We start from the raw sequence: 12,165 nt of genomic DNA on the forward strand, positions 1-12,165 counted from the left end.
AGGAGGCAATGGCAAACCACTTCCAAGAAACAGATTTCACTCCATCACAACTTCATTCAAGCTCATAAGAATGTTAAACTTTCCTATAGAAGTAAATAATGGTCTGGAACGTATGCCCCCTTGTGGCATACTCTGCAACTGTATTCTAGAATGTGGTAGATCTGATCTTATCACACTGGGACATAGGAAGATAATATTATCCAGACAAAACTTATGGGCAACAATTCTATTTGTGGCATGTTACCAACATAACGCCCCCCCCATCATAATTAGACTTTAACTTACATTAAAAGGTAGGAGTAATCTGAGAGCATTTAAAAATGACATTCTTTTCAGTGCATTATTCCAGCCTCCCACTATGAAAGAGCTCAATTTGCAGAAGCCCAAGCCATCTCATCTCTCTATTGACACTTCAGTACAGACTGAAAATTCAAAAGCTTGGAAAAAGGCTATGCAAGATTTTTGAATATTTACATTAAAAGCTAGCACTAATTAAAGAGTTATCATCTGATTTATTCTTCATCCAATTTGTATACAAACAAAACATTCAGGACAAATAAAAAGTTACATATAAACTTAGCAAACCCTTTAAATATTACATAAGGAATACTATTTCTTAAAATTTTTGTTTTGCACTGTATAAAAGTTTTCCTCCCATTAAATCACTCTGAACACTCATAAATAAGTAAAGCAAAGACCTTGAAAAATTGTTTAACGTAAGTATGCACAATTTAATTCTTTACAGATTTTCACCGTGGATCTGTTCATTTCCATTAGAATATCTATACTGCAGAGCAAATTACTGTTCTGCATTCAAGGAAGGATAGCAGAGCTGGACTGCAAAAATCTGGATGACTCTAAATGACACTAAAGAGTTTGAGTTTTCTATACTTTACTGCCATCTGATGGTTGTCCTGATTTTTGCAGCTGAAGAGGCTTGTTAATCTCACCATTTCCTATGTCTGGAGTATTCAAAACTGTTTGGGGTTCTAAATCATCCTAATATGGAACAAGGAAGTTATTCATGATGGTATGACAATCAAAAATGCAGTTTTGCACATGGAGCTCCTAATTTAAATGAATTTAACATAACTCAGATTCAAGTCTCTCAGCCCAATCTATTTCATAAGGTTGTTGTTGTGGGGAGAAAATGAAGAGAGATCCCAGATACAATGCCTTGAGCTCTGAAGAAAGGCAGGATGTAATTTTAACAAATACCACCCTATATAAAACCAACAACAAACTCAAAGTTGACATTAGGGAGAAAAAGGAGAATACAAATGCATTAAACTTTTCATAAAATACTTGACCGGTGGTTGTTTTCATGCAGATGTTTCATTACTCGACTAGGTAACATCTTCAGTGCTAGAAGTGAGGTTTGCTCTGTTTATATACAGTAGCTTGCCCTGTCAGTGTTGGTAGGGGTGTTGTTTTCTCCTTGGTAGTTCCTTGATCACACTGTTTACTGCTTGATTGTTCGTCTGAGTTGGTAATTCTTTTATTAGGGTATTGATTACTGCTTGTTTGTCTGGTGTTAATCCTGGTGTTAATCCCTGTTTATCCGGGTGTTGATTGCTGGCGAGGTGGTGTTCTGGTCTTTTTGTTTCCTTTTTAGCTTTTTATTGTCTCTTCTGAATGGTGTGTAAATGTTGTTTATCTCTATGTGTCTGTTGATGGCTGACTTGTCTGAATACCAAGCTTCCAGGAATTCCCTCACGCTTTTGGATTTAGCTTGGTCTAAGATGCTGACAGTTTCCCAGTCAAAACTATGGTTGAATCTGTCCATCTGTGTGAGATTAAGGAGTTTTCATTGTGTCTTCTGACTGCTAGTTGGTGTTCATGGATGCGCTCTGTTAGTCTTCTGCCTGTCTGTCCTGCATAGTAGTTGTTAGAGTCCTTACACCGTATGTTGTCAATAAGTCCTGTTTTTTCTTCTTGGCTACTGGGTTTTTTGGTTTACTTAAGACGTTCTGGAGGGCTTTAGTTGGTTTGTGTGCTACCATGATGCCAAGTGGTTGTAGGAGTCTGTTGGTTGTCTTGGAAATGGTTTTGATCTATGGAAGCATTATTCTTTTTGTAGGTTGCAATGGTTGTGTTGCAGTGAGTTGTTTAATTAGGCACTTTTTGATGAAATTGTGTGGGTATCCATTGTGTTGGAAGGTGCTATTTAGGTGTTGTAAGCTTGGCATTCAGACGAATCAGCTGTCAATAGACCATAGTGATCAACTTCATTTACATACCATTCAAAAGACTCAATCAAAAGCCTAGGAAGAAAACAAACAGCCTAGAGCACATTCCACCAACAACCAACACACAAATAAGCAGGAAACAGCACCATCAATCAGGGAGGAAACAATACCCTAATCAAAGAACCATTAAGGAGGAAGCCACGCCCCCACCAAGACTAATGCAACAGTTGATCTTACACCTCTTAGATTTCATAGTGGTCTAAGTAGTATCAAGATGATATCTCAGCTGCCACCTGCTGTGTCAATAGGTCTTATAGTCTCTTTCTTTCTTTCAATTACAATTAGTATTCAAAGAACTGCTGCTCTATATAAGGTTGGGGGAAGAGTTTGCTTCCATTGTTTGCCCAGTTTGAGTATTTTTAATGCAGAAATTCCATTGTAACATTGAAAAAGCTAACCAACTCTCCTTCTGTACAGTCCCCATAAACTGAGGTAATTTAAAACCTGGAACAGGTGATTATTGACTTGTCATTAGTTCCAATTAAATTGGCACTAAAACAGCTTTTCTGTGGTTGCCCTGCATGCGTGACAGAAAATTTCTATCTATGAAAGAGTCTCCAGCTATATCCTTTTGTGACTGCTTGGCTTGGCATGCTACTTTGAGATTAGCTCCTGAACTGCCAGTGTTACTTGTATCTTGGGCTCAGAAGAGGCAATTTTTTCTTTTCTTTTTGATCCCTCTTAGTAAGATGCTGGATGATTCACTACATGCCCCACCATGTCAATGCAGCTTTCCAGAGTTTGTGGACTAGGCTCCATTGTTTGAGCTGATGAAGGCAGAACATATCTATGAGCTCACGAGAAGGTGCCTGTTGAAAATTGTTGGTACCAAGAAGTGTAAATTTGGTCTGAGAAGAAGTAGAGGAGATGTCCAAATAAGGGCAATTCCCTACCCTTCTCCCAAACAACAACTCTGATGAAGGATTTCTGCACATCTGCTTGGTAAAAGCTTCAAAATGCAGGCAGGAGAGCATGGTAACTAAAGTGCATTTTGTGCTTGATTAATTGACATGGGGAAGCATTCAAAGCAGCTGCATTTTGCCCTCAAAAGGCTGTTAAGTCTCAACACCTTGTGCAGTAGTTCAGAGGGAAACTTTACTCACTTTAAAAAATGCCCCTTTGAATGGTTCACACAGGTCTAACACTGGCCTAATCACAATTCTAAGAAAGACTATTTAGCTAAAATAGGAATAAGTTGGCCAATTCTGCCACATGTTATCGGCTACACTGGGAAGCTGAAAAGACAGCCTTGAAGAAGGTAATGGAAAACCACTGTCAAGCCAAGGAAACTGAATAGACGTATCTATGTAAGTCATCAGGAAGTGAGCTTGACTCAAACCCAACTTTACTAGCTCATGACAGTTTCAGAAATGGGTGGTGGGAACATCAACATTTCTTAGAGGATCTGGTGATCTGAGACATCTTTTGCTTCTTTGATATGATTAGTTTCAGAAAATGGAAGAAATGCTACAAACAAAAAAAGCACAACAGTAATCCCTATGGACAAAAAAGCATGATGGTCATGATGACATAACAACAACAATAGCAGGAACAGCTAATCATTGGATTTAATGGGGTTCATCTCTAACTATAAACCTGTAGGACTGCAGTATAAAGAAAGCATGTACAGTGGTACCTCAGGTTACGAATTTAATCCGTTCCGTGACTCTGGTCGCAACCCGATTTGTTCGCAACCCGAAGCAAATGTTCCCATAAGGTTCAATGTAATTACCGTTAATCCGTTCCGGCGTCCGCGGACCACGCGTCAAGGGCGGAAAAACGGCCGCGGACCGCGCGGCAGGGTGGAAAAACGGCCGCAGACCACGTGGCACAGGCGGAAAAATGGCCGCGGACCATGTGGCACGGGCGGAAAATGGCCACGGACCCCGTGGCACGGGCGGAAAATGGCCGCGGACCACGTGTCACGGCGGAAAATGGCTGCGGATCCAGTTCATACCCCGAGGCGGAGTTCGCAAACCGAGGTAAATTTTTGCGGCCAGAGCTGGTCGCAACCCGAAAAGTTCTTAAGCAGAGGCATTCGTAACCCGAGGTACCACTGTATGTATGTATTTTACTGTATGTAAAATGTAAACATGAAAGTAAATATCTTTCTATCTTTAGCTAACTACAGGTCTCAACCAACTTACCTTTTCAAGTGAACAGTAACGAGGGGAGCACACAGATTTACAGTAGGCTTTAATAACAGCAGGCCTACCATAGCCTCATGCAGCCGATTCACCTTTTCAACTTCACCTTTGAGGGCTGCACTATTAAGGATATGGAAACATTGTGTGACAGCTGAATCTTTAATCCAGACACTCTTCTCTTTCATCTCCTTTAAAATGTTAATAACATCTACAATAAACCACAGCAAAAAAAAAAAAAAAAAAAAGCCTTAGGTAATTTTATATACAGAGAAAACAAACTGCTATTAAAACAGCCTTTCAAAAACCAGCAGGAATGTAAATTCTGGTGTATAATGCCAATTTCAAGTTAATTACTACTTGCATTTCTAAACGAGACTACAATTATGAATCCACAAAGCATGGTTTTATCATTTTGCTGCAACTTTGACTACAAATTACAGATGGGAACTGTGAGCCCACTCTGCACCACATAACCCTGTAGAGTCTGCCCTACAGCAACAAGATCCTACTAAATGGATGCTTTTATCGTTTGGTGCTAACATCTGCTAAATCACACCATTGTTTCTTCAGCAGATGGCTTGTCACGAGGCCAAATAATAAAGATGTGTTTACACTGTATATAGAGCCAGACTAATGGTCTGATACCGATAGGGCCTGTTTGCTGTGTCGATACTAATTAGCCAAGGAGAGCCAATGAAAGCTTTCTAAGAGACTGCATGTTAAAACATTAGGTTCATTAATCTTCATTAGAAAGGCAGAAACAAACATTTTGGTATATGGAATAAGAGCATTTTTGTAATGTTCTTAATTACTGCACAAGCAAAATGTTTTGACCACTTTACATAAAAGCATTGGTTGAAATGTCTCCCGCAGCATGCTATGGGCTTTTGAAAGCTTGACACAATACCACCTTTTAATTGTATAGGTACCTATGATCTAAAAATCAACTCCTTTTATGAAAATGATCACTCTAAAATGTATGTGTGCGTGTGTATATATATACACACATACATACATACACACATTATATACACACACACACACACACATAGTATACAGACACACACACCATACACCTTACCTTTTCAAATAAAGAAATTTAGTATAAATCTTCTGTTTAATAGAATTTCATATTAGAATTCGCTAGTCACTGTCACACTGTTTTCTTCTAATCAATTATGCCAATAACATACAGTTTACAAATGCTGTAATAGACAAATTTAAGATCCAAATACTATAATGTGTTTCTTTAAAAATTCATCTTTTATCCAAGAGTGCTTAGACACTTTTCAAAGAGGTTATGTTTACAGGCTTTACACTCAGGCTTCACACCTTCTTAAGGAAAAACAAGGCCATTAGTCAAGGCACATACACAATTTGTGCCATAAATCGTGATCTTCAAACTCAATCCTAACAGCAGTGCTAATAAAAACTAGCTGCAGAAATGCAAAAAGCATTGAGCTGTGTAAATGTAAATGACAAGCTTGCCAGTCCATTAAAACTAATGGCCTATACCATCCAAGTATCTCTGGTTGAATTCACATGCAAATTTGTATGTAAAATGTTCAAGCACTTTGCAGGACATGATATACCATTAATATTTTTATTCTGGCGGCAAGATATCTGTATTATATAACAGAAATATACACTGAAAGAAAGAGTGCTTACCATGTAGTCTTTCATGTTTCTCCAAAATCTTAATCAATTCTATGTAAGTGCTTAATTCAAGAACATCAGACGAATCTTTACAACAACTGGAGTATATAAAAAGAACTATATCAATTCTTACATCGTATATAATAATATATAATAATCTCACTGCACAATCTAATGCATGTTCCCTTAGAAACAGTGCAGGGAATGGAGCTAGCTCCCAGTAACTGGATAACATGATAGATTATATTATTGCTGAAACATTAAGATACTGACATTATGAAGGACAGAAGCACATTTGTTTGAAGACACCAAATTGAATCCAACTGCATTAATGGAAGGCTTGGGAAATGAATGTAAAAAGAGACCGAGTCCTGGCAAAAATAAAGGGGCAGTGCCTTTGCTTTTATCTCTTTTTTTAAAGGAAGAAAATATATTGCATGACTTGTGCAAAATAGCTACAGAAGAGAAAGCAAACCCGAGGCATACTGTCAACCAACACTGCCAACGGCCTATATGAAGACTAACAAGCACTAAGATTCCACTGATATCCAAAGTCTGCTATAACTTAAATCCATAATTGCAACGGCACCCAAGTACAACCAAGCCTATACACACTGAACTCAATGATAAGTCTGCACAGACAGGTTTATTCAAAATATACCATGTACTATTAGTCTGTATCCAATCCAATGTAATCACTCCTGCAATCTATTTTATGACTGCCAATTTACACTGTGGTTTGCTCTTTAACCACAATACTGCTTCCTCAGTTCATAAAGTTTTCCCAAGAAAATTACTAGAACCACCTGCTTTTGGCATATAGGTAGGGACAGGGATTGCCATCACTAAGCGATGCGGTTGTAAAATGTGATGTCATGTGACTGCATCGCTTAACGACAATCCCAGCAGTCCCAGTTGCTGTTGTAACCCCAAGACGTGCAGGTCATTAAGCAGGAGGTGGTGGGAGTCCCAGGAAAGGAGCGTGGGGGTGCCGTGGCGGGGGGGAAGGAGGCCTGGCACAGGCCACATGTGAGTTCAGGGAGGTGGGTGCTACGGTACCATGTGAACATAGGAAGGCCATGGGGTGGAGGGTGTGGTGCCGTGCAAGTGCAGGAAAGCCAAGGGAGACTTACTGGAGCAACTTGAGACCTTCCTGCCAGCTTCCCCATTGACTTTGCTTGTGGGAAGCTGGCAGGGAAGGTCGCAAATGGTGAACATGTGACCGCAGCTTCCTGCAACATTGTAATTGTGAGCCAGGCACCTGCCCAGATCACGATTACGTGACTGCAGGGGTACTGTGACTGCTGGAACTTTGAGGATCGGTCATACCTCCATTTTTTTCAGCGCCGCTGTAACTGTGAACAGTCACTGGATGAATGGATGTAAGCCGGGGACTACCTATAATGAATTTTACTTATCTTTATTACTATAGAACTAACAAGGGATTGTTTCTCAGGCACATAGATTTTATAGTAATCCCAATTCCAATCAATCACAATCACTGCCAAACCAGGAAGGTTATACAAGGGTTGGTGCTGTTTGTGATTGTGATTTGTATATGTGTAATGTCTTATTCTGTAAGGACTGTCTAGTCTGTTCATTTGTAGGCAATTCTGTAAAGGGTGAACAGACTGAGCAAACGCACTTTATAGATCATCCATGTCTAAGCTGCAGAAAGAACTGCTTACCATTAAGATTACAGAGATATGCTCAAGTTTCAACAACATTTGATGGATGCTACATGTCTGTGTTAGAAATAGTTACTAGAAATATTTATATGCATATGAGATTTTGCATTCCATTGAAATACTGATATAAAAATAGTGACAACTATTTGATACAAAAGTACTCCATGAGGCTCCTCTTCAGCTGTCAGTCAGCAAGTTCATTAGACAGCAACAGAGGGAGACAACAAGCAGTTCCATCAGTCTTTCTTATCCCCTCCGTGAATACTTGGATGTAACTGAGGAACTAGTATTTCAGCACTGATGGTCAAACTTTTTTTCCTTCATCCTTCCCTAATCCTTTTTCTTTCTGGGTCAAATACTTTTAGTTTGTATGTCTGTGGATATGGAATGTCTTTTCACTGAATATATATAACTCACTGAAAAGCATTTTTGGTTCAAGAACAGAAACAAATGCCTTAAAATAAAATACTCTGTGGCCAAGTTCAGACATACAACAGCTTAGAGCTGTTAATTAAAACTGCATATCCTGAAGCAAAATCCTTTAATGCCAAAATAACCAAAGGAAAACCCTAAACACTTTAGTTTGATATTATACTTATCTCTTGTATTTAATTTAAAACAAGTATCTCAAGAGTACAATTTTTAAAAAAAACTGAAAAGAGAAAAGAGAAAAATGAAGAGCTGAAAAGCACTTTGCTCCTTGACAAATCAGCTATTACAAGTTTTAGCTGGGAGCTAATTTTCACAATCAAGTGAAAATAAAAACAAAAAAGTGTAACTATTGCAGATAAGTATTAAAATAATGCCACTTACAAGAACTGCGTACTGCAGATGTATTACTTATTCCAGAACCTAAAACTAGATACCAAGATGGATTCTAAGACCTCGTCAGAAATAGATTAAAATACAACACAGATAGGCACGCAAAACACTAACAAATGTGCTTGTACAAAAACGATTGTATAATCATGACAGCTTGCACAATCAATTTTGAATTTCAGCAGAAAATATTTTATGTGGGGAAAGCTAATTAAAAATGTATGGGGGATGATAATACTCAACCTACTTAATTCAATAAGGTCTGTGTATCAGCATAAATCTCTGTGACATCTTTCAGTGCCAGTGTACTTACAATTCTTCTTTCAGGTTCATTGCTTCCTCTACCTTATCATTTTGACAGTAAAGGCGTATTAAGGCTCCATAACCCATAGCATTCATGCTAGATTCATATTTGGCTTTTACTTCAAGAGCTTTCTGCATATTCTAGAAGGAACATTAAGCAAAAGATATGAACTAGAAAAAGAAAATCAACATGACATTTTATATTCTGCTAGGAAATTACATTTATTTATATATGCTGAGACTTAGCACTGTTTCTTAGCAATTCATGTGCTTTACATCTGTGTGCATGTGTATCTGTGTATAAATTGGTAAATGGCTTAAATGTGTCCATTATAAACTTTTACACTACATTGCAATTTATGCTTTCATTGACATCTGAAGTATGCATATCATAATTATACCACACTGAACTTCATAGCAAAGCACTTTCACATTCTACACATAACACCTCATATATTGCAATCATTTCAATATCAATGAGCAGAAGACATATTAAATTGGCTGGTTTAAGAAAAAGAAACCAAAGCTGCTCATAACCCAATTTTCTGGTATTACAGAATATAAATTTAAAATGCTGACTATATTCTAATTTGCTATGAAATCATGGACATTGTGTCAATGGCATGTAAACAAGATTCAGGGTCCAAGTATAAGAATACACAGCAAATTAAAGTTCTATACAAAAATATGAATTACAGCTGGATGCCTGCTGATGAAGACAAGAGCCTCTGCATCTCAGAAAGCTATTCTTCAAGAAAAAAATGGAATTTCAATCCCCACATTAACCACCTTTTAATATTTGACTTGCAAATTATCATGCATGTATCAGTTGCTTGACAATCTAGTTGTAAGAGACCAGAGCCGTGGCTTGAAAGGACATTTGGCATGTATGATAAACCTTTCACAGCTGTTACTATCATTCATTTTGCAGATTACCATTAACAGACTTCCACAATCCCAAAACATGTCATTCAAGAGGTAACTAAAAACAGTACTGAGAGTTTTTTTCTCTAATTTTTTAATACTTTGGATTTGCAAGGGGTAAAATTGAAATCCACAAACCACTAGTTTCCCTTGATTATCTACATGCACCTGCAGCTTGACAAGAAACAAACATATGTAACTGCATTTGTTCATTTTCAACTCTAGTAACTTTTATTATCTCTCCCTAAGACTGCCCCCCCCATCTACTACCTAAATTTAAAATATGAGGTCTCCTAGAGCTAGGATTTGTATTTTACTTAGGTTACTCTGTAAAGTGTCATTTACACTGATGGTGTTATACGTAGTTAGAAATATTAATTTACATATTATACTTTGTTAACAACCAGTCTGTTGAAAATTACCTTTTCTGAACACAGTGCAACTATGAAGTTCTTTAGAACATCTCCAATGGGTTTGTTTTCAGCTTCAAGTTGTTGAAGTTTCTCCTCCAATTGATGTGGACTAATCAAGGACTAAGACAAAAGGACAGGAAGGTAACTCAATGGATCTTTTGCAAGGAGAAACATGCCAGCAACAATATGCATTATTGATATTTAGACTACACTGGAATTTCTTTATATTTGAAGGGGTATGTTCTAGGTACAGAGGAAACCCTAATGCTATACTTTTTAAAAATGTTTTTCTATTACTTCAATTGTGAGCAATGACTTTGAATTTTATTCAATCAACTTTGAATTTTATAAATCTAAGTCATGTACTGCTCTAGATTTTATATTGCTCTTAAATAGGCTTCTCCTGCTGGGAGCAGGTACCCCATTCTTCTTTGTTCTCTGTGCACGTCTTTGCAAGTATCCAATGCAAGTGAGAACAGACTAATTTGTACATTCCTTCAGCTTCTGCTTCAGCATGGCATAAACATGGTCTGAAATTCGTAACTGCGAATAGCTCTATCCTTAAGAGGAAACTAAGTCATAACAACCAAGCATTCAAGGTTTCAAAGTCAATTTGTGGAAAAGTCAAGAATACCAGGTAGAACTTATCAAAAAATGCATATTTTTATTGTTACTAAGACTGAAACTCATTTTTTAAAAAAAATGGAAATATTAAAATTGATACAGTAAAACCTAGAAGCCATGTATTCTTGCTCTGTAACAAAATTATTTAATGCTAACATATTTAAATAGTTGCTATGTATATACACTTAATGGCTGCTCATCACAGGTCAATAAAAGTATACCCTAACATATAATTAATGGCTTGATATATATTTGAATATATGTATCAATGTGTTTATAAATGAGAAAACTGAATAAATGTGTCTTTTTGTTATGTCATTAAGATTGCTATCAACATTTAAGAGTCACCCTGTCCTCTTTGTCTCCCTAAAACTTTAGAATTCTCTGCCTAAAATATGCTTCCAAATTTCAGAAAAGAATGAAATAAAACTAATTTTATATATCAGATATATTAATTTTTAAGGTAACTACATCCTTGGAATGAATGAATGAGTGTGTGTGTGTGTGCACGTGTGTGTATCAATAGCATTCATTAGAAGAAGAAGAATTTGCCATTACAAACCTTAATTAAACTGGGAACGTTGTATTCAATCAGCAGTTTGCGAATACCTTTGTAGTAGTTCGGAAGGACTGTTACATTCTGTAGCAAGAGGTGGTGAAAATTATGTGAGTTTTAAAAGCACAACCAAACTGAGAAAATTTCTGTTAGACAAATTTCAGACGTAATTTAAATCTCCAGCACTTGCATGTCATTGAGAAGTGGTCTGGCTGTACTTAAAAGCTGCAATTTCAAATCTAATAGATACATGTCAGGCAGGATGGGCATTATGTAGCAAAAAAATGAAATAGTACCATCTTCTGCAGCTGATGGAAGTATTGTCTCAACTGCTCCTCCTTGTCCTGTACCTCTGAGTCAGTCATGTTGTCAATCAAGACATAAAGAAAACGGCCAATATTTTCTGCGGGTTGGGGGTGGGAGAAAGACAAGAGAAAGCATTCCACTAAAATTACTGACACTGTCATGTTATCAAGATTAATTTATAAGAAATCATTTTGGTGTGAGATGTCACCCTGATGAGAGGCTCTGAAATGGCAACAATGATCACTGAGGCATAGACATTATGTGGTTTGGGAGCACATATCTAACTGGTGAGTGAAAGGAATATTAATTATTTTCAAACCCAATGACAGCTTTTCAGAACAAAATCTTTCTTCGATCTATTTTTCCACAGCTGTGTGACAAAAGCAGCACTGCCCAAGGCCTCTCCCCCACTTTCCTACCCACTACCCCAAAATAGTTGCCATAAATATTTTGTCATTTATTCAAAAATAAATAAATAGA

General features: G+C 37.3%; 1 protein-coding gene across 1 annotated transcript in view; it reads right to left on the bottom strand.

Moving 5' to 3' along the window:
• LRPPRC (leucine rich pentatricopeptide repeat containing) overlaps positions 1–12,165 on the bottom strand; it is a 117,455-nt gene that overhangs the window by 59,294 nt on the left and 45,996 nt on the right. Inside the window, exons 17-22 of the mRNA XM_007424640.4 lie at positions 11,676–11,782; positions 11,386–11,463; positions 10,209–10,319; positions 8,873–9,003; positions 6,065–6,150; positions 4,397–4,604 (exon numbers count right to left, since the gene is read on the bottom strand). Coding sequence (XP_007424702.2) covers positions 4,397–4,604; positions 6,065–6,150; positions 8,873–9,003; positions 10,209–10,319; positions 11,386–11,463; positions 11,676–11,782 — 721 coding nt within the window. The remainder of the gene's footprint in view (positions 1–4,396; positions 4,605–6,064; positions 6,151–8,872; positions 9,004–10,208; positions 10,320–11,385; positions 11,464–11,675; positions 11,783–12,165) is intronic.

This window comes from Python bivittatus, unplaced genomic scaffold (genome assembly GCF_059951505.1).
Source record: "Python bivittatus isolate LINGU-HERP-01145 unplaced genomic scaffold, Pbiv_v1 ctg000020_np1212, whole genome shotgun sequence".
Lineage (NCBI taxonomy): Eukaryota > Metazoa > Chordata > Lepidosauria > Squamata > Pythonidae > Python > Python bivittatus.